This window comes from Dromiciops gliroides, chromosome 1 (genome assembly GCF_019393635.1).
Source record: "Dromiciops gliroides isolate mDroGli1 chromosome 1, mDroGli1.pri, whole genome shotgun sequence".
In the NCBI taxonomy this organism is placed as follows: Eukaryota; Metazoa; Chordata; class Mammalia; order Microbiotheria; family Microbiotheriidae; genus Dromiciops; species Dromiciops gliroides.
Genome location: NC_057861.1, coordinates 79,178,575 through 79,205,811, shown reverse-complemented (window position 1 = coordinate 79,205,811; position 27,237 = coordinate 79,178,575). Strand labels below are relative to the sequence as shown.

Genomic DNA, 27,237 nt, shown 5'->3' with positions numbered 1-27,237 from the left:
AGTACTTTACAAAAATTATCTCTTGATCCTCAAAATAACCATGTGAGGTAAGTGTACATGGGTTCAAATCCTTGTTCTGCTAATGTATGGGGCAAACTGATACATCGATTTCTCACTTTTAACTAGAGACAAAAGGAAAAACAAAAAGGAGGCAGGAAGTCTCACTGGTAAAAACACTGAATTTAGAATCCAAGAGCCTCTCGTATCAGTTTCCTTCTCTCTACTTACAAGACCGCAACCCTCATTCAAGTCCTCATGCTCTCTTACTTGAACTGATGTAATAATTGTTTCTCACTGGTCTCCCAGCCTCCATGATCCCCAATCTCAATTAGTCCTTCACACAAAATCATATGAATATAACAAAAGCACAGACCAGATCATTTCACTCCCTGTTCAACAAGCTTCAGGGATTCTCTATTGCCTCTATTGCCTCTGTCCTGGAAAGCCCTTCACAATCTGGCTCTAGGCTGTCTTGCTAGACAGATTTCACACTGTACTCACTCATACAAACTGTACCCCTTCCCCCCCTCCCAATGACATTCATCTCAGGATTCTGCACCTTTGCTCAGTCCCTCAGACTTGAAATGCTTTCCCTACACTTCCCTCAAGGTTCAGCTCACATACTACCTCCCACAAAAGACTTTTCCTAATACTCCCAATTGTCAATGCTTAGCCCACCTCAATATTCCTTTGTTTACTTTATACAGGTTTTGTATTTATTTATTTGGGCGCATATTGGTTCCCCTCAGTCATATGTAGATTCCTTGAGGGCAAAGACTATTGCATTCTTGTCTTTGTATTTATTACAAGTACAATCGCACACAGGAGACAATTGATAAATGCTCACTGAGTTGAACTGAACTGATGTGCATCCATTCATTCAGAACTAATGCTTATTAACTGTCTGATCTCAGGAAAGTCATTCACCTTGCTGAACTTCAGCTACCTCACCAGTAAAATGGGAATCAAAGCCTAAAGCTACAGAAATATAATTTTTTTAAATGTATTTACCTTGCACTCCCCCTCCTTCGAATGATCTTGGTTCTACTCTTTACTTTATAAGGAGAGAGGGGGGTTTCACTATAGGCAGTCTTGAATCCGCCGGCTCCCCCTCCTGCTCTACTCAGGATGGGAGATCTCGAGTCTCCTGAGGAGGGGTGGGAGGGCCTATCTCTGTTGGCAGGATCAGACTGCCAAAGGAAAGAGGATGAGGACGAAGATGACAGGCTAGAAGCTTTCCATTTGTACTTGCTGGTTGAGGTTCCAGGCTTAGATGTCACTGACACCTTCTTTGACTTGGTATCTAGGTCAGTCCTGAGCTGTGACTTCCCAGTTCTTTCAAAGGTACCAAAGGATACCTTTCGAGTAGTCTCAGGAGCCGTTCTTGGACTGGAATATCTTCTAATGGCCCTTGGGTTCTTCACTGAGCTGTTAACCCATCTATAGTTGTTTCTCCGAAATTTATTACTCCTGCAAGGCGCCAGCAAAGAGCTTTCTCTGATCTGTTTAGGAGAGTGACTGTGTTTCCTTGTAACAATGACAGACGCCTCTGCCTGGGCAGGACTGCTTGGATGACTAAGGACAGAGTCTCTCTCTGACCCAGTGTGCTGTAAGCCAAAGCTGGATGGAACAGAGGATCCTGCTTTCCTCCCAACACCTGAACCAATACGTGGAGGCAGGACTGAAGGAGACCTGGACTTTAACACAATGGCACTTTCACTAACAGTCCTTCGGGGTTCATGAGAGCCCCCAGGAGTAGTGCCCATAGACCTCACAACCCTTGGTTTTCCGGGTTCTTTGAGACAGACCAAAAGAGGGTCATCCTTACTGCTACTATCTTCAAGTTTTGCTGGCCGAGAGCCCTGAAACTTCCCCCCTGGGGGATCTCCCTCACCTTCCTTGGGCCTTTGGTCACTCCTATGACTTCCTTCATTATCATCAATTGAGCACCGATAGGCATCAGAGTCAGCAGCTGAGTCAGACTTTGGTGGTGGTTTAATTTTGATTACCATGTTCTGATCTGGATTGAGCTGCACCTGCCTTTCAAGGACATACTGTTGCGAAGATGGGTCCTGACTGTCCTCTGAACTGAAAGAAGGCTGAGCCATGCCAGTGCTTCCATTATCCCCAGGCTGGTCCATGGATCCTGAGGGCCGATTCACAAGGGAGTATTTTTTCCGCCACGAGGGCCCATGATGTGGTGGGAAACCCCTCCGACCAGGTCGAGGATATCGGGTGCTGAAAGCCCTGCCACTGCTGTATGTGGACTGATGCCACTGTGTAGTTGATGAGGCTGGGGCATTGCCATGAATGTTTTTGTAGTCATCTATGAGACCTGGAAAAAGCAAAACATTAGGTTTGGTTAACTGGTCAGTTCTACCAATTCACACCTCAGCTCTAACCTACTCTGGAGTAAAAGATATATGGGAACCTCTTGAAAATTCACATCAACCATCCTCCATTCAGCTTGCATAAATGAATCTTTTCCTCAGCTAATTAAGCTTAAAATGCAATTATCAGATGCCTGGCCACATATCTAGGTAGTACACAAACCTCTTATGACTAATCTATCAGTCCACGGAACCCATAATTTCTTCACTGATAAAGTAGTAATGATTCCCATACTATTTAACTCACAGGGTTGTGCAGCTAAAATGACATGATGTATATAAAATACTCTGCAAACCTTAAAGTACTATAGAAAGGCCAATTATTATTTCTGAAAGGAAAAGTCGAATGAAGGAAGAAAATATTAAACTCTTTCTACTTCATCTTATGCAGATTATGTTCCTACTTACATTGCATTTGTAGTTTGTTTGTATATCCATACTGCTACAGAAGGTGAAAGGCTAAACTCTGCAACCCTCCCCGAGTGGCATTACACAAGGCACTGAATAATTCACCAAAAGTTTTTAAGTGCCTATCTGTAAAACTAAAGGGAGGGAAGTTGTGAGAGAAAATAATTCACATTTATGTAGTACTTTAAGATTTCCAAATCATGTTCCCCTCAACAACCCTTTGCGTTCAGGAGTCAAAATATTAGTTATAGTTCAAGAAACTGTGATTGTTTTGGAAGAAGTATCAACAACCTCCGTTAACAGATCACAGCTCCCCCCTCATTTAAGTGTTCTTCAAAAGTTCTTAGGATTAAACAATTTATCACTATGAGGCCATTTTTCAGATACACCTTTCCAAGCATAGACAGATCTGTCCTCACATAAGCAGTACATAGTTGATCATCAATCTTTAGAGTTTAGATGCCCCTTCCAGAATTTATTCAGCCTCAACAAATTCAGAGTCATTTGTGGAAGTGCAAGAGAAAATGCTATTCCCAAATGGGAAAGACAAAACTGAGACTCAGAAAGTGAGCTGCTCAAAGTCAAACAGCCAATTAAATGTCAGGGCTGGGGGTTTTAACCCCAGTCTTCTGACTCCAGGCACCCTTTCCCAATGTCCACCAGATAAGAAATCTATGAGAAAGAAGCAAATGAGCTTACATCTTCAGAGGTTGAACATATGTTCAATTATATATGTAAATTGTCCAAAAGTCATTTTCCAACCACCCAAGATCAATAAATTTATTATTGATCTCTAAAAAATAAAACATGTTAAAAAACAGTACTTGGGTCTCAGCTTATCAGGGCTGAGCTAAAGATACCAGGTGTGAGAGAAAGGAAAATGCACCTAACACCAGGATTCACGGAGTCCCACATCTCATGAATCTCACAGACTTTTATGAACTAGTAGTGCCTCGGCCTGGACCTTCCTACCTGGGCAGGGAAGGCTTTTTACCCACCACTCTCCTCCAGTTAGACCCCAATGGACTGTATGCAAATCTGGGTTTGTTTATCTATGTTCTCTCAAGGTATAGATACAAGTCTGGGCCTATGCGACCTTTCTCGTGTGTGTGTGTGTGTATGTGTGTGTGTGTGTGTGTGTGCGCGTGCACTGGTGTGGAGGAAGCCTGGGAACCCTTCTACAACACTGGTCCGGCAGAAACCAGAAACCGAGACCTCTCTCTGCGCCCCCCACCCCGTTACCAGGCAACGCGTGTGTGCGTCTGTGTGTGTGTTTGTGTGTGGTGTCCCCCGTGTTTTTGGTGCGCGGGTAGGGGAGGAGCTACCCGGGTAGGCAGGCCCAGTCCGCACTCTGTTGGGGCCGCTCCCTCCCCATAAAATGAGGACGGGGAGGGGCGGCAAGAGGGGGCTAGGAGGAGGTGGTGGGGATAGGGCCCTGGGGAGGAAGAAGAGTCAAGAGAAAAAAAGGAGCCAGAGATCCCGCCCAGGTGGCCATAGGTTACCCTGCAGGAGGCGGATCTGCCGCCGCAGCTGCTCCTTCTCCTCCATCTCCCACGGTCACGGCAGCAGCAGCGGCGGCGGCGGCGGCGGCGGCAGCAGCAGCAACGGCAGCAGTGGCGGCGAAAGCGCCGGTCCAGGACCCAGCCCCCGCTACGTCATCGCCCCGCGACCGTTTCGCGAGCTGCCCAATCGGAGGCTTGGATGGGGGTAGGAGGAAGAGACCGGGAGTGGGCGGGGCGAAATGGGGAGGGGCGGAAGAAAGAAGCCAAAGGAAAGACGTTGCGCGGTTGGGGAGGGGCGTTGGCCGAAGGCGGTGCTTGGTCGCCTTGGCAACAATGGCTTACCCTAGCCCGTCGGGGAGAGGGTGCTGGAAGCTTGCGCAGGCGCACAAAAGAGCAACCGGGCCGTTGGTTGCCCGGAGAGATGACCCCAACGGTTAGTCCCACCGAGGGCGTGTTGCCATGGAGACCGCAGACTGTGGGGCTGTGGAACCGCTGGGCCTGTCTCCGTTTGGCAGGACCAGAATGTTGCTTTCCGGACTCAAGATGTGAAAAGGATCCACGCCCCCGGAGGACAAGCGGGCGAGTAGGTTCTGCCTGAGCCGGCGCCCCCTCCAGGCCCGGCAGAAGCGAAGGACGCCGCGGCCCGGGGTTTGGGAAAGAGCCTTGGATGGGGCGGACTGTGGCGTCAGGACACCAGAGCGCCCGTCCCACTTCGGTCTCTCCCTGGCTGTGGGACCTCAGTCAAGACACTGGGCTTCTCGGGGCTTCATTTTCCTCCTCTATGCCCCAGGTTTCTTCCAGCTTTGACGTTCTTTGAGGGGGAGGCACAGCATCTCACTTAGGGTCAAGGAAGACCTAGGAGCTTCCCTTGAAGCGGGACATCAATTCATCCCGACCATGAACACTTAGGAAGTACTCGCTGGCCACGGACCGTGAGTTTAGGTATGATAGGAAACACAGATCACTGTGATGCATAATATTAAATAAGTGAATGAGAGACAGGCTCATGACTGAGCTCTTGGGAGGAATGAGTGTTATCACTGGGGTTGGGAGGGGGGCTGGAGCTGGGGGTGGGGAGGGACCGGGCCTTACCAGATTCCAGAAGGAGTTAGGGGCATCTTAAAGAAGGAGAAGAAATCAAACCGAGGAAGAGAAGTAGAGGGCATTCAGCGATGGGAAAGGTTGTGTCCTGAAGTCTAGAATTCCTGAAGGGGAATAAATAGGAGAATAACACAAACAACTGGAAAGGTAGTATTAGACTGTCAAGGATTTACAGCTAAAAGAGCCCTCTGAGATCATCCAGTCCAACATCCTCATTTTGCAGGTGAAGAAACTCCAGAACATTAAAGTATCTTTCCCAAAATCATACACATACTAAGAAAAAGTGTCAGAATTTAAAGCCAGGTCAGGTCCTCTAGTACCCAATCCACCGCCCCCACAGAGGGAGGGACCATATTGACTACCAGACAAAAGAATTTGAACTTTATTCACTAGATAAGAGAATCTTTGAAGATTTTTAAGCAGTTAAGGGCATTAGCATTTATATATCAGGGCTAAGCATTTTATGAATATTATCTCATTTGATCCTCAACAACCACCCTGGGGGGTAGGTGCTCTTCGTATCTCTAGTTTACAGTTGTGGAAACTGAGGCAAACGGGAATTAAGTGGCTTGCCTAGGATCACACAGCTAGGAAGTGTCTGAGGCTGGTATTGAACTCATCTCCCTGACTCCATGCCCATTGCTTTATTTACTGTGCCACCTAGCTACCTCTGAGTGTCAACCAAATCAAAACCTAAGAAAGATTAATCTGGCATCATGACAAAAGATTTTACATAGTAGAAAATAGAAACAGGAAGGACTATTAAGTAACTAGTACTACCTTCCAGACAGAAAAGTAGTAAGGGCTAGAATAGTGGCATGGAACAAAGGAGGTGATATGTTACAGAGCTAGAATCAAAAGGATTGAGTAACTAATTAGATGTGAGAAGTAAGGAAGAAAGAAAAGTCAACCATAAGGCAGTGTTTATACTGATATACTCTTTTAGTTCTGTGACCTCTTGTAAAAGGTGGGATTTTAACTGGAACTTGAAAGGAACTGAGGTGGAAGAGGATTCTATGCAGGAGGGACAGCTAACGAAAATGCCCAAAGTAAGAGTATGTAGAGTCTTGCAAGAACATCATGTCACTGCAGATCTCAGAGTACATGGTGGTGAATAAGGTTTAACAAGATTGAAAAGGTTGAAGGGAGCCAGGTTATAAAGGGCTTTAAAAGCCAAATGAGGGGCAGCTAGGTGGCGCAGTGGAGAGAGCACCAGCCCTGGAGTCAGTAGTACCTGAGTTCAAGTTTGGCCTCAGACATTTGACACTTACTAGCTGTGTGACTGATCCTTGGCAAGTCACTTAACCCCAATCGCCTCACCCCAAAAAAAAAAAAGCCAAATGAAGGATTTTATATTTGATCCTGGACTCTATATCTCAGGAAGTTTTTGTGTGTGTGTGTGTGATATATATCAAACATAGATATAATATATACATACACACATATGCGACATGTATAATGTAAATTTTCTACATTATTACATTTAGATATACCTGGATATACTCTAATACATATAACTTAGTATTTTAAATCTTAAAATAACTGTTTTAAGGGGCTGCTAGGTGGTATAATGGATAAAGCACCAGCCCTGGATTCAGGAGGACCTGAGTTCAAATCCAGCCTCAGATACTTGACACTAGCTGTGTGACACTGGGCAAGTCACTTAACCCTCATTGCCCCACAAAAACAAAACAAAACTGGGGCAGCTAGGTGGTGTAGTGGATAGAACACCAGCCCTGGAGTCAGGAGGACTTGAGTTCAAATCCAACCTCAGACACTTAACACTTACTGGCTGTGTGACCCTGGGCAAGTCACTTAACCCCAATTGCCTCACCAAAAAAAAAAATCTATATATTTAAACAAATTTGTCATATATATAATTTATATAAATTGATATGTGTGCATTATTTATAAAAGTTTTGTTTTGTGGGTTTTTTTTAACTTTTTTTGGTGGGGCAATTGGGGTTAAGTGACTTGCCCAGGGTCACACAGCCAGTAAGTGTTAAGTGTCTGAGGCTGGATTTGAACTCAGATCCTCCTGACTCCAGGGCTGGTGCTCTATCCACTGCACCATCTAGCTGCCCCAAATTTGTTTAAATATAATTACTATATAAATAAGACCTAAATAACTCATATATGTGCAACATATATTTATGTGTATGTATAGAAAAACATATATTTGCACAATGCTTGGTACAAAGTAGGTGCTATATAAATGCTTATTCCTTTTCCCTTCCATTGCACTTCAGAGCGCATACAGGTATTTAATAACTACTTCCTGTGTGCTTAAGGCAATGAAGAAAAGTCTTTTGATTGGCTCCAGAATTTGCACTGAGTGTAGGTTAAACAGCACTAACTGGTCAAATCAGACTCTCCTTATCTCAATTCAAGTGAGCAGGACTCCTCACTTTCAGCCTCTGGGTGGGGGAAGGGCCCATTGCCCTCTCTCACCCAGGAGCCATGAAGCCATGAGCATGTTGTGTCTTTTCTTTCCTGCTCTTATGTGAAGGAGAAGACAACAACCCTGTGAATTTCTATAAGATTTGGAGTTCCAAATTTTTCTTCCTCCCTCTCTTCCCTCCCCCCTCCCCAAGAGAGAAAACAATTGATATAGGTTATATATGTACAATTACATTAAACGTATTTCAACCTTGTGAACCTCTAAAGACTGAAAAGGTACCAGAGGTCCAGAAATTAGAAGCCATACCAAAATTTACCAGTAGTCAAACCCAGGGCACCCTCACAATATGCTTTATCCCTCTCACCAGTGGATTGATATTTAAACACTGGTTCTTGCAAGCAAGAGACAGATCCTATCTGTTAGCTGCACTATATTTGAAAGGGAACTTAGTGAAATATATAGCAGCCACTTTAAGTTTGAACCCACTCTCCCCTTGGACTAAAATAGTAGAGGAGAGTGTGTGCTCCTGGTGTTGGGAGAATAAACTTTATAACCTCTGTTTTTTTCTATATTTTCTTAGTAAATAGCCCTTTGTTTTTTTTGGGGGGGGGCAATGAGGGTTAAGTGACTTGCCCAATGTCACACAGCTAGTGTCAAGTATTTGAGGCTGGATTTGAACTCAGGTACTCCTGAATCCAGGGCCAGTCCTTTATGCATTGTACCACCTAGCTGCCCTGTAAATAGCCCTTTGTAAAAGCTAAGGGATGCTAATAGGTTAAATGATAGCAGGGCACTAATTATCAATGATATTGAGCAGCTTTTAACTGGCACTGAGTGATGAATATGAGAGAGAACATGGTGGGCATGGGGGCTCAAAATAATACCATTAGAACTACTCTACTGCCCATCATAGCATCCCTAGAAACCTGAAAAGAAATGTAGCCACCTCATGGGGATTCAACATGCCAGTATGTGTAGAAATTGGAATAGTTTGATACATAGGTGCTAAATTTGATGTTCAGTAAAGCCAACAGTTCTAGAAATGAGTGTCTATGAATACCCAGTGAGAGTGAGATCCAGCATAAGAGACTAATCTAGGATTAGAATTCAAAACTCTGAATGGTGACTTTGGGGACAGGGGAATAATGAACAAATAGAATATAAAAGCTATTTCAGTATGTCTAAGATCAGAAAAATACTGAGTAGTAGAGAGGTGACAGAGTTAAAATGCCAAGGTAAAAGGTTCCAAGGGGACCAGTCTTCTCAGATTCCCCTGAACAACAAACAACAAGAAGAAAAACTGTCCCCATTCCACCCCCCCCAAAAGAAATCCACAAAGGATGATTTAAATTTACAAATATGAGCACAGTAAAAAAAAAAAAAAGTCTATTGATAAAATAAGTATTACAGAGCAAATGAAATAGCCATAGATAGCATCAGATGCATGGGCAGGGAATGAAGACAATCCTGAGAAATGTTAAACACATAAATTACCTATTAAGATAATTTATGGGAAAGTGAATTAGAAAATTTAAGCAAGAAAAGCTCAAAGAGAAATGATATGTGCTGGATTATTTAGTCTGAGGTGAGGAAAACAGTAGGGCTTGTGAGAAAATTATTAATGGGTGTTTTAGGGACACAGGGACACAGAGGATCGCCCCCCCCCAACACACACACACACACACACACACACTCTGGCTGGTTTTGCAGAGTCAGGAGAATTTCAAAGGAAATGTAGATTGACCTTCCTGACTACTTAAAGGAAGTTAGCTCACCTAAGACCATCCTCAAGTCATGCCAATCAAAGGTGCCGTGACCCTCCTCTACCTGAGAGAGGATAAAATCTTTGGGGAGAGGGAGGTTGCTCTCTGATCTCCCCTGCTCTTCTCACTGTGCCTCTCCCCATCCTGGGATTTTTATGCTGGGCGTGGGATACTAGAATTGGCAACCACGCAATCCCCACTCTCTCTCTTTTCTATCTAAGTATGCAGGACTTCTGAACTTTAGGAGCTTCTCTCTAACCATTTAATATGCTTTATTAAATGCTTAATGCCAAAGACTGGTGCTATAGCCTCTAATTTCTAAAGTAGCAATATATTAGAAATCCTAGCTAAATTCCCTTAAACCTAGAACAGGGACAGGTACCCCCATCTAATTTCAAACAACACAGGCTGCAATACAGAGTTTATGCTCCAAAGGAGGTCACCTTTTTTTTTTTAATATTATTATTTTAATTGAGTTGATGGTAGCACTGATTTGAAGAAACCCAGATACACATATATGACTGAGTGTCCACAAAATTGGTCTTCTTACTTTGTTACAGAAAGACACAGGAGAGATTCATGGGAAGGTCTGTGATCCTAAGGGAACTGTCTTAAAAGGCAGGTGGCATAAACAGAAAACAAGATCTGGCTTTAAAGACTAGATCTGATGCTGACTTAACCTTGGGCAAGTAATTTAACTACTCTGAGCTTGAACTTCCTCTTCTGTAAAACAGGGCCATAATCTTCGCACCACCAATTTCACAGGACTGTTTTAGACCCACATGGAATAATCAATATGAAATGTTTTGTAAGTCTAAAATTGCTATATTAATGTAATCTATAGCTATTTGGAGAAAACAACAACCCATAATCCCTTGGTGAAGGCAAATTTACCAAATGATGATACCAACTTGACTGCTGCCCCAGGGCACATTTCATAACACATTCCTCTCCCACAAAGATCATTCTTCCTTCTCTGAAGACTGACCTTGCATCAGACTTTAGTCATATAAAATGTTGAAAGGTGATGCTGAAATTCTTGCACTAGAACCAAACTCAGAAACATTCCATAGAAATCTCAGAGTTGTGAGGAACCCATGAGGCCATGTTGCTCCACAAACACTTGAATAAAACTCTCTTCTCCAGCATTAGTTACACCAATGGGGACACCACCCTCTTTTTCTCCCCTTAACCATTTTTACTTTGTGCAGGATATTAGTACCTGAACATACCTCTTTGGAGGCCGTATTTTAGAGCAGTTCTGCCCTTATAGAAGTCCCATTCAGATGTTTCATTGTGGTGTGGTGTGGTGTGGTGTGGTGTGGTGTGGTGTGGTGTGGTGTGGTGTGGTGTGGTGCCCCTGAGTTTTGAAGGCCTGACTCAATAGAGCATAGAATCTGACAGATTCTATCAAACTAGAAAGGACTGTGAAAAATTTCTGCTGACAGATGTGACTTATCTGAGGACTAGCTCAGTATGGAGAGGTTCATTACAAGTAGGCTGGTTATTAGGGGATGATTTCTTTGGCCATGACAGACTATGAAACAGAAAAAAGCATAAAAATTCCACAAAACTTTGTGGCATCACTGTACTTCCCCAGTAGTGTCAGCTAAGCATTTAAGGGACTACACAGTCTGGCTCCCACCTAACTATCTCTCTTATGTTATTCCCCCTTGTAGACCCTAGAATCAGAAGCACAGAATTTTTCTGAGTTACAAGAGACCTTGACAGCCATCTAGTCCAACCCCTACCCCAAGAAGAATCTCCACCACCAGTGGTCATCCAGTTATGGCTTGGAGAGCTTCCTGAGGCAGCCCAGTTCATTTCTGGAGAGTTCTGTCCTAAGGGGTGAAGAAGAAAATGACAAACGACAACAGTATTTTTTACTAAGAAAACCCCAAACTCGGTTACAAAGAGTCAAACATGACAGAACAATGAGATTTTTCCTGACATCAGCCTTAATTTTCCCCTTTGCAACTTCTACCCATTGTTCCTAGTTCTACTTTCTGCAACAAAACAGAATGAATTTTCTCTCTTTCCCATGACTGCCTTTCAAGTACTTGAAGATAGCTTTCATGTAACACCAAGTCCTCCTTTCTCCAGGTTAAATTTCCCGGGTTCCTTGAACCAATCCTTATATAACAGAAGCTCAAGGCCATTCACTGTCATCCAGATTGCCCTCCTCTGGATACTCTCCAAATTATCAATGTCCTTCCTAAAATTCATTGCCTAGAACTGAGCAGAATACTCCACATATGGGCTGACAAGGACAAGAAGACAGCAGGACTATAACCTCTTTGTTCCTGCCTCTCCTAGTCACCCAAAATCATATTAGCTTTTATGGCTTCCAGGCAAAACTGAGGCAGCTAACTGGCCCAGGGGATAGACCTCTGGGTCTGGAGTCAGGAAGACTGGATTTGAAATACAGCCCCAGACACTGGTTGTATGACCTTGGGAAAGTCACTTAACCTGTTTGCCTGAGTTTCCTCATCTGTAAGATGGGGATAATAATAACATCTACCTCACAACTTTTTTGTGAGGATCAAATGAGGTAATATTTGTAAAAAACAAAAAACTGTGTTTTTTAAAAATTATTTGCTGGCCCTGGACTCAGGAGGACCTGAGTTCAAATCTGGCCTCAGACACTTGACACTAGCTGTGTGACCCTGGGCAAGTCACTTAACCCTCGTTGCCCCACAAAAAAAAAAATTATTTGTTACTACTGTATTTAATAAATTAATTGATTGCTATTTATATATTGTGAGGAAATGGGGGTCGGGCTCCTCTCAATCTGGACCTATTTGAGGAAAAGGTTTGCCTCTCCTCCCATCCCCACATCCCCAGCAAACAAAATCACGTGATTCATAGAAATCCTAGGCTGGTCACAATTAGATCTGTTCCTAAACTGTGTCTATGTGGGGGAGGAGTTGAGGGGTTGTCCCTGTGTCGCCTCCCCCATTGGCTAAGGAATACTGAATTCTGATTGGCTAGTTTTTGGCACTAGTTTATAATCCTTGAGTAATTGGGGAAGAAGGGGAGGAGCCAGTTGCATTAAGAGATAAAAAGGCTTGCAAGCCTCCATTTTGTTGCCCATTCTACTAGGGAATAACCAGTTCTTGCGAGAATGACAATAAATAAACCTTTTACACATCACCAATGCTGAGTTCTACTAGTGTTATTATATGCCTGGAAAACACGAAGATGGCATTCAAAAGATGTACCTTTGCTTCTAGGGAAAAAAAGTGGAGTTATTAAGGGAGTTCTGGAATCTCCCAAAGTCAACCCAACTTTCTCTCTTCCATTTAATCTAACCCGAAATTGACCATCTGTATAGTCTATCTGTATATATGTATATATGTGTGTTTGTGTGTGTGTGTATATGTGTATGTGTGCATGTATGTATATATATTGTTTTTGTTTTGTTTTGTTTTGTTTTATTTTGTTTTAGTAAGGCAATTGGTATTAAGTGACTTGCCCAGGGTCACACAGCTAGTAAGTGTCAAGTGTCTGAGGCCTGATTTGAACTCAGGTCCTCCTGACTCCAGGGCTGGTGCTCTATCCACTGCACCACCTAGCTGCGCCTTTTTTGTTTTTTGTTTTTTTTGTATATATATATATATATATATATATATATATATATATATATATATATATATATATATATATATATATATTGTTAATCTGTAAATTAATGATAAATAAATAAATAAAGGGCAGCTAGGTGGTGCAGTGGATAGAGCACCAGCCCTGGATTCAGGAGGACCTGAGTTCAAATCTGGCCTCAGACACTTGACACTTACTAGCTGTGTGACCCTGGGCAAGTCACTTAACCCTCATTGCCCTGCAAAAAATAAATTAATTAATTAATGAAACAATCAATATAGGAGAAATAGGGTCTTTAATCAGGGCAAAGCTCATGGTATCACAAAGCAAGAAGCTAGGAATACCCAAAGATGGGAACCAAGGACAGGGTTTTTATGGGGTAACAGAATAAAAGGGAACCAAAAGACTACTCCAGAGTCATTTACAACTACTTAATATAAATGAACCTTTGACAAAAGAAACTATAGAACTTCTCCTGAGTTAAGTAAAGACTCTACTTAACTCTAAATAGGTGAACCCATTTACATAATGACATAAAGTCTAAGGAGTAAGGTGGGGAATCTTTGGGAGGGGATAGTTTCTTGGGGGAGATACATAAGTCAATCAAGAGTCTGGAATTGAAAAAGATTGGTTAGCCCCAGGCAATTCATTGGCCTGGGAATGGAGAGTTAAGAGGGTATCAGTCTGTTCTCAGTAAATTTGTAGTTATCTATCTGTATATATATATGTATATACACACACACTGATGGGTAAGTTCTCTAGGCTATCCATCTAACTATATGTCATAATCTAAACAATAGACATTCTTCATTCATTTGATTTTCTTGTGTGAATAGGCCAGACTCGTTCTTTCCATAAGATCCTGAGGTTTGATGCAACAAGCATAATGTCATACAGCACAATGCCTGGCCAATTGGTTCCTCAACCATCCAGTCAAACAAGTAACTCCTTTAGTCCATGTATGCAATTATAATTAGTTTCTTTTTCTTTCTCTATTCTGCCCAACTCTAATCCTAACCCTAAATTCACCAACTCTATCCAAACATAAACATCCACAGCTGGTAAAAGATTGAAGGTGAAACATTCACTCTACCCCTGTCCCCAATCCACCAGGCTCATGGATTAAAGAAAAGTAAACAAATGTCCCCTGGTTTACCAGCCTGCTGGCAAACAGCAGTGATAATAGTTGAAAGACATTAGCTGATTTTGGAAAATTCTGGTCACAGTTTAGCTTTGCTGCTTGAGTTGGCCCCTGGTTGCTCCAGCATCTTAGGTCACCAACTAGCTATTCATGCTGTTGCTACCTCTGTTTCAGTCCTTAGCTCTGCTTTGAACCCTCTGAAAAATGCACCAGAGCCAAAGAGAGGTCAAGAAGAGGGAAAGATAAAGGGAAAAAAAGATTGGAAAGCATGAGTAGCATTCTTTTTTTCCCTTTGGGAAGCTCTTGCCCCTGTTGCAAAACAAACAAAGAAACATCATGAGATTCCAGAGGGGAGGTAGTAATCCTTTTCCTAAACCAGAAGTTCAGAATTTGCTTTACAGGCCTCTCCATGTGCAATTTTTTTCTTTAGGTTCAGAGAATCTCCAGGAGACAAGAAGGCAATACTGATTCTGCCTGGCTATGTAAATAAATAGATAGATAGATAGATAGATAGATAAATAAATATATATACATACATATATATATTTATGTGTGTTATCTATGCATGTATGTGTATATATGTATATAAATATATCACTATATCTAGGTATGGATGGATGGATGGGTGGATGGATAGATAGATGGATGGATGGATAGATAGGAGTACAAGGTAATTTCAAGAAGAGAGCTAACAATTGAGGGAAATGTCAGAAATTACTTTTCTACAGGAGGTGCCACCTGAATTGTACGTTGATGGATCCTTTGACTTCCACTAGGTGGAAGCAAGAAAAATATTACATTCTGGACACTGTGTATGAGAGAACTGCAGGATTCAACAGGCTGGCAGGCAGGTAAGCTTTTCTTCAATGTGTGCCAGACATTGAGCTAAGCTCTGGGAAAACCAAAACAAGTGGAAAGCCAATGCTTGCTCCCCAGGGGATCTTAAGGAGGGAAGATAGCACATAAAAGGGGGCTGAAAAGAAGGGCAGGAGGAGAGGAGAAACACTAGAGGAAACCTTAGGGCAGCCTGGAGAGGACTGAGGCTAGGACCTGCTCCATCCAATCAGAGGGAAAGGCCCCAAGGGCACAAATTCCAAGGAGCAAATTCCCAACCTAGAGGGAGCTGGAGCAAACTTCCAAAGATAAAGAGATTTCTGGGGTATTTCTGGGTAGAGAAAATCCAGAGTGTAACCTGGTAAGGAACGATAGAGCCAGAATGCAACGTCTGAGCCTTACCTTGGAAAGTACCTTCCTGATGCCAAATAAGTATAATAAAAAGAGCACTTAAGAATCTAAACCTGCACTCAAAGGATAAATATCCCTTCTATGTATGTAGTCTCTGCACACTTAGTTCTATACAGTCAGTTACACCACAAGTCTACATCATCCTGTCATCCATCAGATTAATCAAATAAAATACAAAATTAATAATCATTACTCTGAAAGTTCTCATTCCAATGGGACCCCAATGTTTGGGTACCATATCTTTACTCCAGATATTTAGCATAGCACCAAGTGGAAGAGCTCCATGAATGTTGCATGCTTTGGTTTCTTTTCTTTCTTTTTCCTCAACAGAACTCAGGTAACAGCCTTTCTCTGATACTGAATTACCTTACCCTCACTTATCAAATACTCAGTATAGAAGGAAAGGTTGTCATATCTCGGGAAAAAAAGCAAAAAAGCCTCACTACTCTGCCCTCATTACAATTTAACTAAGTACACATAATCAATTACCCATTAGAGGCTGCTTAGATAAACATTTGTTGAAACTAATTGAACCAGCAGGGGGTCTTGGAAGGTCTCTATGCATCTGAGAACTTTTACTGCTTGGAAGTCTGGCTTGGGCTTCTGAAAAATGCGCCTGGGACATACTCAAACTTAAATCACTGTTCCAGTGAGGATATCTTTGAGAATATACATATTATATGATGATGGTCGTTCTTACTATTGGCTTTAGTTAAAATCTATTCCCTGGTACCAAGGGAGTGGCACTGAGTTGGGTTTAAGAGCTCATCTTATTGATTCTATTTTATACAGACATATTAGAGGATTCACCAGAGACCAGGGAGCTGGCAGTAGAATGCAAATATGACCCTAATTTAAGCAAAGCTAATATGAAAAAAATCTAAGTTTATGCCCCCAAAAAATAAATTTGAAAAAAAGAAAGAAGGGAATAAACATTTATATAGTACCTACTATGTACCAGGCACTGTGCTAAGTGGGTTTTTTTCTCATTTTATCCTTACAACCATGAGATGTAGGTGCTGTTATTATCTCCATTTTATGGTTGAGGAAATTGAGGCAAACAGAGGGCCAAACTGGGTCAAACTATTAAGTCTGAGGCCAGGGGCAGAGCCAAGATAGCAGAGGAAAGACAGTGACTTGCCTGAGCTCTCCCCAAGTCCCCTACAGATACCTTCAAATAATGCCATAGGCAATTCCTAGAGCACAAGAACCCACAAAAAGACAGGGTGAAATAATTTTCCAGCCAAAGACACACAGCCGAGCACAGATTGTGCCAGTACAGACCCAGCCCTAGCCACAGCAAACTAGGAGTAGGCCTTGGGAACCTCTGAATCGGCAGTGGTAGTAACTGCATCTGGAACTCAACCCACAGATGGTAAGGGGGTTGAAAAATTGGCCAGAAGGAGATTACGGGGATCTCTTTGCTAGCACTGAGATAGGACTCTGTTGTTTTGCCTATACTCAGATCCAGGTCACAGTCTTGGGTGGTGGTCCCAGGATGGGGAGGAGCACAAGCACACTGGATCTTGTAGCCACAGTGGAGGAGGATTCTGTTCATAGTTCCAGGAAAGAAAAGCAGGCCTGTAGTTGCTTGCAGACCAGAGCACAGGCCAGGAGAGTGGTAAACATACTCTCCTTAAATCATACCACCTTGGAAAAACTAAAAACTTACAAATCCCTAGAAGTATCTCTGAAAACAGCTTCACAACCCCCTGATGCTTGGGACAGTGTGTCCTCCACCCTGGAAGCAGTGACCCACTTTAACACAGAGTTAAAAGTCAAGAAATAGGCTGGGAAGATGAGCAAACAGAAAAAAATGCTGACTCTATAAAGTTTCTATGGTGACAAATAAGATCAAAATATACTCTCATAAGAAGATAACAAAGTCAAAGCTCCTACATCCAAAGCTTCCAAGAAAAATATGAATTGTTCTCAAGCCATAGAAGCACTCAAAAAGGACTTTGAAAATTAAGTAAGAGGTAGAGGAAAAACTGGAAAGAGAAATGAGAGTGATACAAGAAAATTATGGGGGAGAAGTCAACAGCTTGGTAAAGGAGACACAAAAAAATACTGAAGAAAATACCTTTAAAAAAAAAGTAGGCCAAATGGTAAAAGAGGTACAAACAGCCAATGAGGAAAAGAATGCCTTGAAAAGCCAAGTTGGCCAAATGGAAAAGGAGGTACAAAAGTTCTTTGAAGAAAACAACTCCTTAAAAATTAGGATTGAGAAAATGGAAGCTAATGACTTTATGAGATATCAAGAAACAATAAAGCAAAAACAAAAGAATGAAAAAATAGAAGGTAATGTGAAATATGTCTTTGGAAAAACAACTGACTTGGAAAATAGATCCAGGAGAGATAATCTGAAAATTATTGGACTACCTGAAATCCATGATCAAAAAACGAGCCTAGATATCATCTTCCAAGAAATTGTCAGGGAAAATTGCCCTGATATTCTAGAAGCAGAAAGTAAAATAGAAATTGAATGAATCCACCAATCACCTCCTGAAAGAAATTCTAAAATGAAAACTCCCAGGAATATTATAGCCAAATTCCAGAGCTCCCAGGTCAAGGAGAAAATATAGCAAGCATCCAGAAAGAAACAATTCAAATATTGTGGAGCCACAGTCAGGATAACACAAGATTTAGCAGCATCTACATTAAAGGATCAGAGGGCTTGGAATATGATATTCTGGAGGGCAAAGGAACTGGGATTACAGCCAAGAATCATCTATCCAGCAAAAGTGAGTATAATCCTTCAGGGGGAAAAATGGAAATTCAATGAAAGAGAAGACTTTTAGGCATTCTTGTTGAAAAGACCTGAGCTGAATAGAAAATTTGACTTTCAAATATAAGACTCTAGGGGCAGCTAGATGGCGCAGTGAATAAAGCACCAGCCTTGGACTCAGGAGGTCCTGAGTTCAAATCTGGCCTCAGACACTAGACATTTACTAGCTGTGTGACCCTGGGCAAGTCACTTCATGCTCATTGCCCTGCAAAAAAACAAAACAACACACAAAAAACCCAAATACTAGACTCGAGAGAAGCATAAAAAGGTAAACAGAAAAAAGAAACCATAAGGGATATTAAAAGCTTAAACTTTTTACATTCCTACATGGAAAGATGATACTTGTAATTCATAAGAACTTACTCGTTATTAGGGCAGGTAGATGGAGTGTATTTAGACAGAGGGCATAGATGTCAGTTGAATATAAAGGAATGATAACTTTTTAAAAAAATAAATTAAGGGGTGAGAAAGGAATGCCCTGGGAGAAAGAGAAAGGGAGAGGTGGAACGGGGTAAAGTATCCCACATAAAAGAAGCAAGAGAAAGCTTATTCAGTGGAGGGGAAGATGGGGGAGGTGCTGGGGAGTGAGTGAACATTACTCTCATCAGATTTGGCTCAAAGAGGGAATAACATACACACTCAATTGGATATAGTCATCTATCTTACCCTGCAGGAAAGTAGGAGGGGAAGGGGATTGGGGTGGGGAGTTATAGAAGGGAGACAGATTGGGAGAGGGGGCAGTCAGAAGCAAAACACCTTTGAGGAGGGAAAGGATGAAAGGAGATAGAAAATAGAGTAAATGATGAGTGAAATGATGAGCAGGATGTTCTCAGAAAAACCTGGAAAGACTTACATGAGCTGATACAAAGTGAAATGTACTATATATAAAATAACAGCAATATTATAAGATGATCAGCTGTAAATGACTTGGCTATTTTCAGTGTGATGTTTAAAATCTAATGTGTGATCACCTTATTCCTTTCCCAAGTGTAGGGAAAATTAGCTAGGGTTTACTTATAAATTAGAAGCTTTAGCACCAGTTTTGGGCATTAAGCATTTGTTAAAACATAATGTAACGATTGGAATGACGCTACCTGCTGGAGACTTACTGTAGAAAAGCTCCAACATGAAAGGAAGGTCTTTGAGAGCAAGACCATGCGTCTTTTCTTTGGCATCAGGAAGTGACGTTGGCTGGTGGGAGGAGGAAGGGGGAGCTGGACGCTCTGTCTCGCTCTCTTTCCTTTGGACTCTGGTGGAGAGCGGAGCTAGAAATGTGCTCTCCCTTTAATAGATAGATGAATGTAGGCCTTTCTCTCTCTTTTTACCAAATTCTTATTCTCCTTAATAAATGCTTAAAAGCCTAACTCTTGCTAAAGCTTATAATTTATTGGTGACCACTCATTAGATATTTTAGACAGACTAGCTAGAATTTTAGCCCTTAACAATAACAAGTGTTAGTAAAAAGAGAATATGGCTCAGAAAGTTAAGAAAAAGACTATCTAGCCTAGAGTTCCAGCATCACCTGGTTCTTCCTCAAGTCCTCCTCCACTAGCCTGTTTGAGAGCCAAAGTGACTGTAGAAGCTCCTCCTGTGTCACAAGAAGAGACAGTCCTTACACACTGCTTCAAACTAAATGGCTAACATCACCCAAATCCATTGGTTTACTGGACTTGAGAGTAGTCCTGGGCTGAGGTCAGAGTCCACAGCCTCTGAGAACACACCCTCTTGAGAGTCAGGCAGGTGTAGTTTCAATCAAGTCAACTTCAAGTGAGTCATTCAGCAGTTAGTCAATCCAATCAATCCAAATCAATCCCTTTGAACCCCTGGGGCCTTTGGGCGTTGGCAAAACCCATTATTTTCTCACATCAGCAATGCAATGATCCAAGACAACTCTGAAGGACTTATAAAAATGCGATCCATCTCCAGGGATGAATTGATGGTGTCTGAATACAGATTGAAGCATATTTTTTTTTGTTTTTTTTTTCTTAAGTTTTTTTGGTCTGTTTTCTTTTACAACCTGACTAATATGGAAATATTTTGCATGACTACACATGTATAACTTATATTGAATTGTTTGCATTCTTAGGGGAGAGAGGGAGGAAGAGAATTTGGGACACAAAGTTTTTAAATGTACATTAAAATTGTTTTTAGATGTAATTGGGGGGAAATAAAATTCTAAATAAATATTTGGAGGAAAAAAAAAGAGTTTAAGGCCACACTTGAACTGAAATCTTTCTAATCTTCCCACTATACCACCAGCTGCCTCAATTTTGAGGATGACTATTCATTTTGCAAAGATATTGATAATTTGATCCCTTTAAATAACAAAGTACTTCAGTAGATTTTAAATGTGCTTCAACTTATTAGAATTTTAATTTTGGAGATTGGTACCTCTGAGCCACATGCTTTGTGCCTATCTCCCCATGAGAAGTCCAAGGATTTCTTTCATGGTTTCCCTTCCCGGCCCGCCGCTTCCCTTCCCTTGCCCCTAAATAAACTACCACCTTATTCTAACTGCTTTTGTGTGCAAGAGGGTGTAATTCTTTAAAGAAGAATTCCTAAGGACCCCAACCCTTAACCAAACCTGTACCCCATTTCCCCCATTACATTTTGGTGCCCGAACATCTGAAGGAACACAGGAATTTCCTCTTTCTTCTTGGCACACAAAACTGGGGGGTGGGAACCTCCCTTCTGCGTTTCCTTTCTCCCTCTCCCGCCTGACTCAACCTCCCATTTGAGTCACAGAGAGAGGATCAGCTTTCACACGCAACAGCGGAGGGCAGCCTGAGTCTCCAACCAGATGTCTAGACCACGCTTGGCACACAAAACCTGGAGGTAGGGCCCTACCTTCTGGGTTTCTCTTCTCCCTCTCCCACCAGACTCAACCTCCCGTTTGAGTCTCAGAGAGGTAGAGACGGTTGGCGTCTGCACAACAGCAGAGAGCAGCCTGGGACTCCTAGATGCTCGGACTCTCAGACTACACGTTTCTGGCTGTTGTACCCCTGACAAGAAAAAACAGATTTGGGACCTGGAGGTACAAGTTGGGGATGAACACTCTCAGTCTGTTCCATCTAGGCTCAAGGATTCATAGCAGATACCCATTGTGCCTATGTGTTGCCTCCCACCCTCTGGATTCTTTGGGCCCCTCACAGCTTTGCACATTCCAGGCCTTCTCCACTTCTCTCCCCTCCCCGTCCCTTGTGCCATGATTTCTTCGACACCGCCCCCCCCCACATCAGCATGAAGCAGTTTCAGAAGAATCTTCATCTCCTTTCCTTATCTGTAGAGAAGTGGGGAAATGTCATGGGGTGCAGAGCACCCCAGAAGTTCTCTGGGGCACATCAAGGAACCTTCTCCTTAAGAAACTAAACCAGAGGACAGATAACACCTAGAGAGATAAGCAGAACCAAATCTGAGCTAGCTTCCGATTCCCACCCTTCATTCTGGTCTCCCTTACCCTGGGGAGATAAATTTGGGTGTGGCTGCAGCCTTTGTGTCCTGAAGAGGGAAGAGCCACTCCTCACCCAATTCCTCCAGTCACTGCCAGTGGGGGATGGCCCTCCCTCACTAAAGGAACTTTCCACAGGCAGATGGTCCACCCCCATCAGTCCTCTATAAAAGTACCTGCCAGTCTCCTGTTCGAGGAGATTGGTACCTCTGAGCCACGTGCTTTGTGCCTATCTCCCCATGAGAAGACCAAGGATTTCTTTCATGGTTTCCCTTCCCCGCCCCCTTCCCTTCCCTTGCCCCTAAATAAACTACCACCTTATTCTAACTAAAAAAAAATAATAATAATTTTACTTTCAAAAACTTTCCAAAAGGGTATCACATAAAGAAAGGTATACCTGCTGTTTATAGCCCCATATGATAGAAGTCTCCAAGATGGGGTATGCTACCCCAGAGGGTTCACACAACAATCCAACAGGGTGCAAGACAGAAAATATTAGATCTTTTAAAATTTATTTTTGACTTAAAAATGAGAAGGGAATTCTACTTTACCAGTATTTGATATACATATGACACTGTCACTCTAATTCAGTTCATCTATAAAATGGTCATGTCACTGTATACAAGGTAGCCTAAGACAAGAGTAGAAGTTCGATAATGTGTAGCAGTTGGCAATGCTGCCTCACTTTTGGAATGTTGCAACATCTGTCCTGTCCCAATCTCTCTGCTGACCTTTAACCCTGCATTTCCAGCTGCCTTTCAGACATCTGCAACCGGATGTCTAGTAGACATCTTCAACTCAACATGTCCAAAACAGAACTCACTATCTTTCCCTAAACCTTCACACACACATCCTTCCTTGCTATCACAGAGGGCATCAACATCTTCCCATCCCTCAGGCTCACAACCCTAGGAGTCATCCTGGATTCCTCACTATCTTTCATTCCCCACATCCAAGCTATTGCCAAGATATGTCAATTTAACCTTTGCAACACCTTTCAAATTTGCCCCCTTCTTTCCTCTGAACTGTCACCACTCTGATGAAGGCCCTCATCCCCTCATGCCTCGATCATGACTATAGCCTGCTGGTGTCCGCCATTCCCCAACACATACTCTTCAATCCAGTGACACTGGCCTCCTGACTGTTCAACGAACAAAACACTCCATCTTTTGACTCTAGGCATTCTCTCTGGCTATCCCCCACATCTGGAACATTCTTCCTCCTTTGCTCCAACTACTGACTCCCCTGGCTTTCTTTCAGTCCCAACTAAAATCTCAAGTTCCACAGAAAGACTTCCTCTTTGCTGTCGTTGTTCAGTTGTGTCTGTCTGACTCTTTGTGACCACATTTGGGGTTTTCTTGATAAAAATACTGAAATGGTTTGCCATTTCCTTCTCCAGCTCATTTTACAGATGAAGAATTGAGGCAAACAAGATTAAAGAGACTTGCCCCAGAGTCACACAGCTAGTATCTAAGGCCTTTTCTGACTTCAGGCCTGGCACTCTATCCACTGTACCATCTAGCTGCCTTCCTCAACCATTTTTAATTCTAGTGCCTTCCCTGTTGATTATTTCCTATTTTGTATATAGCTTGCTTTGTATATATGTTTGCATGTTATCTCCCCCATAAGATTATAAGCTCCTTGTGGGCAGGGGTTGTCTTTCGCCTCTTTTTGTATCCCCAGCACTTAGCTCAATGCCTGGCACATAATAGCTTAACAAATGTTTATGGATTGATTGATTATTCTAAATCAAAATTCAAATTAAATAACACTGAGCTACCACCTCATACCCATCAGATTGGCAAAGATGACAAAAAAGGAAAATTATAAATTCTGGAGAGACTGTGTGAAAACAAGTACATTAATGCACTCTTGGTAGAATTGTAAACTAGTCTAGTCATTCTGGAAAGCAATTTGGAATTGTGCCCAAAAGGCTATTAAACTGTGCATATCCTTTGACCTAGAGATATCACTATTGGGTTTATAGTCCAAAGAGATCAAAGAACTAGGAAAAATAATCCATACGTACAAAAGTATTTATAGAAGCTCTTTAAATAATGACACAGAACTGGAAACTGAGGGGGTGCCCATCAATTAAATAATGACTCAACAAGTTATAGTATATGAGTGTAATGGGACACTATTGTGCTATATGAACTTTTTATTGATATCAATGAAATTGTATTTTTTAAATCTCAAACTCAACATGTCTAAAATTATATTTTATCGTTGTCTTCTATAAACCTTCCCTTTCCCTTTTTTTTTTGAGAGCAACACCATACTTTTTTTTTTTTTTTTTACTTTTTTGATTCAGGGCATTTATTTTAACAGTTGACTCCTCAAGATGTACTAGATGCTGCAACAGCTGCTCTCTTGGGATTAGGTGTTGTTCCTTCACAGAATCCATTCCTGAATCGGTGGTAGACAATTTTTAGGTGCCTCATTCGACCAGTACCAGTAATGTTGCGTCACTTAGCCTTTGCACTCCAATTATACTTTCTCTTGCATTTGGCAGAATACCCGCATTTACCGCAGGTTGAATTCTGAAGATGGTATGCCTTAGAGCCACAGCGACCGCACAAAGTGTGCGTCTTATTCTGGAGCTTACCAAACGAAGACATTCCCTTCCTCATCTTTCTCCTGCCGCTGGGACCAAAGAGAACCAACAGGAAATAATTTTTTTGCTTTTGTTTTTGTTTTTTTGGCGGGGCAATGGGGGTTAAGTGACTTACCCAGGGTCACACAGCTAGTAAGTGTCAAGTGTCTGAGGTTGGATTTGAACTCAGGTACTCCTGAATCCAGGGCCCGTGCTTTATCCACTGGGCCACCTAGCCACCCCAACACCTTACTTTCAGGCAACCAGGTCCATAATTTCAGAGTCATCCTAGATTATCAACCTCCCTTCCCACATAGTTAATTAATTGCCAATTTATGTTAATTCTGTTTCCACAACATTGTCTGTACTGGTCTTCATCTCTACCTTCTCATAGCTACTTCCCTAGTTACAGACCTTTTTAACTCTTTTAAAAATTTAATTTAATATTTTTTGTTACATTTTAAATTCCAAATTGTCTCCCTCCTTTCCCACCCCTCATTAGAAAAGGCCACCGTTTCACAAACACACACACATGTGTTTGTCTATGTGTGTAAAACCATACTATACATACTTATATCATACTTCTATTTATCAGTTCTTTCTCTGGAGGTGGATAGCCTCTTCCTTCATAGGTCCTTTGTAGTTGATTTAAGTATTAATAATATTCATAATAACTTAGTCATTCACAGTTATTTTTTAAAACAATATTGCTGTTACTGTATACAATGTTCTCTTGATTCTGCTCATTTCACTCTTCATTATTTCATACAAGTTTTTCCATGTTTTTCTAAAATTGACATGCTCATCATTTCTTTTAGCACAGTAGTATTCCATCACGATCATATACCACAACTTATTCAGCAATTCCTTAATTGATGGCCATCCTCTCATTTTCCAGTTCTGTGCTACCACAAAAAGTGCTACTATAAATATTTTATAATGGATAGATTCTTTTCCCTTTTCCCTGATCACCTTGGGAAACAGATCTAATATTGGTATTGCTGGGTCAAAGAGTATGCACAGTTTTATAATTCTTTGGGCATAACTCCAGATTGCTCTCCAAAATGGTTGGATCAGTTCACAGTTCCACCAACAGTGAATTAGTGTCCCAATTTTTCCACATCCCCTTCAATATTTGTCATTTTACCCTTCCATCATTTTAGCCAATCTGATAGGTGTGAGATGATATTTCAAAATTGTTTTAATTTGTATCTTTTAATCAATACTGATTTAGAGCATTTTTTTCATATGACTATGGATAGCTTTGATTTCTTCATCAAGAAATTGCCTATTTCTATCCTTTGACCATTTACTAATTGGGGAATGACTCATCTAATAAATTTAATGAAGTTCTCTATTTATTTGATATATGACACCTTTATCTGGGAAATTGTCTATAAAAATTTTCCCCCAATATTCTGCTTTCCTTCTAATCTTGGCTATATTGGTTTTATTTCTACAAAATCTTTTAAATTAGAATCTTATTACCTCTTGTCTAGTAGATTGTAAAGAGCCCCCTAATTAGTATAGAGACTGCTAACAGCTTTTCCCTTCTCCAATCTGGTTCCCCCATAACTGCCAAAAAAAAATTTCCTTTGCTATAGGTTTAACCATGTCATTGCCCAGTCCAAAAAGTTTCTATAGTTCCTTATTGCCTCTAGCATAAAATAAAATCCACAATCTGACATTTTAGCCCCTCCACAATCTAACCACTTACCTTTCCAGACTTATCTCAATGAGTCAGACAACTTGCATTTATTAAGTCTACTATGTTCCAGGGACTGTGCTAAGTGCTAGTAAATGAAAGAAAGTTTTTTTTAAAAAGGTCTCTGCTCTGAAGGAAATCATAATGGGACAGTATGTAAATGAATATGAACATGAAATATATATATATATATGTGTGTGTATATATATATATATATATATGTGTGTGTGTATGTGTATATATATATATATATATATATATATAGTATAAAGGGGAGGTAACCTCAGATGGAAAGTACTAAGGATGAGGAAGAGAAGATTGAGAGAGGGGAATAGGGAAAGGTCTCTTGCAGACAGTGGGATTTGAGCTGAGGTTTGGGGTTTTTTTTACATTTTTTTTAAATAATAAAGATTTTTACTCATAGTTTGGAGTTCAATTTTTTTTTCTTTTTTCAGGGCAATGAGGGTTAAATGACTTGCCCAGGGTCACAAAACTTGTAAGTGTCAAGTGTCTGAGGCCAGATTTGAAGTCAGGTCCTCCTGAATCCAGGGCTAGTGCTTTATCTATTGCCCCACCTAACTGCCCCTTGAGTTCCCATTTTTATCCCTCCTTCCCTTCTTACCCTCCCTCCTCCCTGAGGCAGTAACCAGATATGGGTTTTGCATGTACGATTATGTTAAACATTACCATATTAGTCATTTTGTACAAGAAAACTTGAATAAAAGAAAAAATGAAAGAAATAAAGTGAAAAATAGCATGCTTCAGTCTGTTCAATCAACATCAGTTCTTTCTTTGGAGATGGAGAGACAGTGGGATGTCATAAAGGAAATAACTCAGGTTGTGGCCTTGCATGATCATGGGAAGTGGGACAGAGAAGACATTTGCAACAAGATTTTGGTGGAGAGAACACTTGTTATGTGACCTAGGACAAGGTATTTTCTTCTGTAAAGTAAAAGATGATGGGATCATAGATTTTGAACTCTAAGGAACCTTTGTTGTCCTTCAGTTGTTTCAGTAGTGTCCAACTCTTCAAGACCCCATTTGGGGTTTTCTTGGCCAAGATACTGAACTACTTTGCCATTTCCTTCTCTAGCTAATTTTACAGATGAAGAAACTAAGACAAACAGGGTTAAGTGACTTGCTCAG

General features: G+C 41.5%; 2 protein-coding genes and 1 pseudogene across 5 annotated transcripts in view; 1 reads left to right on the top strand and 2 right to left on the bottom strand.

Annotated features, from left to right (window-relative positions):
* The window catches only part of ZC3H3 (zinc finger CCCH-type containing 3), a 589,081-nt gene extending 584,646 nt beyond the window's left edge, over nt 1–4,435 (bottom strand). For all 4 annotated transcript variants that reach the window (XM_043966879.1, XM_043966869.1, XM_043966895.1 and 1 more), the window contains exons 1-2: nt 4,301–4,435; nt 1,012–2,335 (exon numbers count right to left, since the gene is read on the bottom strand). In XM_043966879.1, coding sequence (XP_043822814.1) covers nt 1,012–2,335; nt 4,301–4,346 — 1,370 coding nt within the window. In that variant the 5' untranslated portion in view covers nt 4,347–4,435. The remainder of the gene's footprint in view (nt 1–1,011; nt 2,336–4,300) is intronic.
* A 199-nt stretch (nt 4,436–4,634) lies between these two features.
* Nucleotides 4,635–27,237, top strand: part of GSDMD (gasdermin D) — a 63,768-nt gene continuing 41,165 nt past the window's right edge. The window contains exons 1-2 of the mRNA XM_043978108.1: nt 4,635–5,242; nt 15,038–15,160. Of these exons, the coding sequence (XP_043834043.1) occupies nt 15,063–15,160 (98 nt within the window). The 5' untranslated portion in view covers nt 4,635–5,242; nt 15,038–15,062. The remainder of the gene's footprint in view (nt 5,243–15,037; nt 15,161–27,237) is intronic.
* Nucleotides 24,130–24,661, bottom strand: LOC122736102 (annotated as a pseudogene).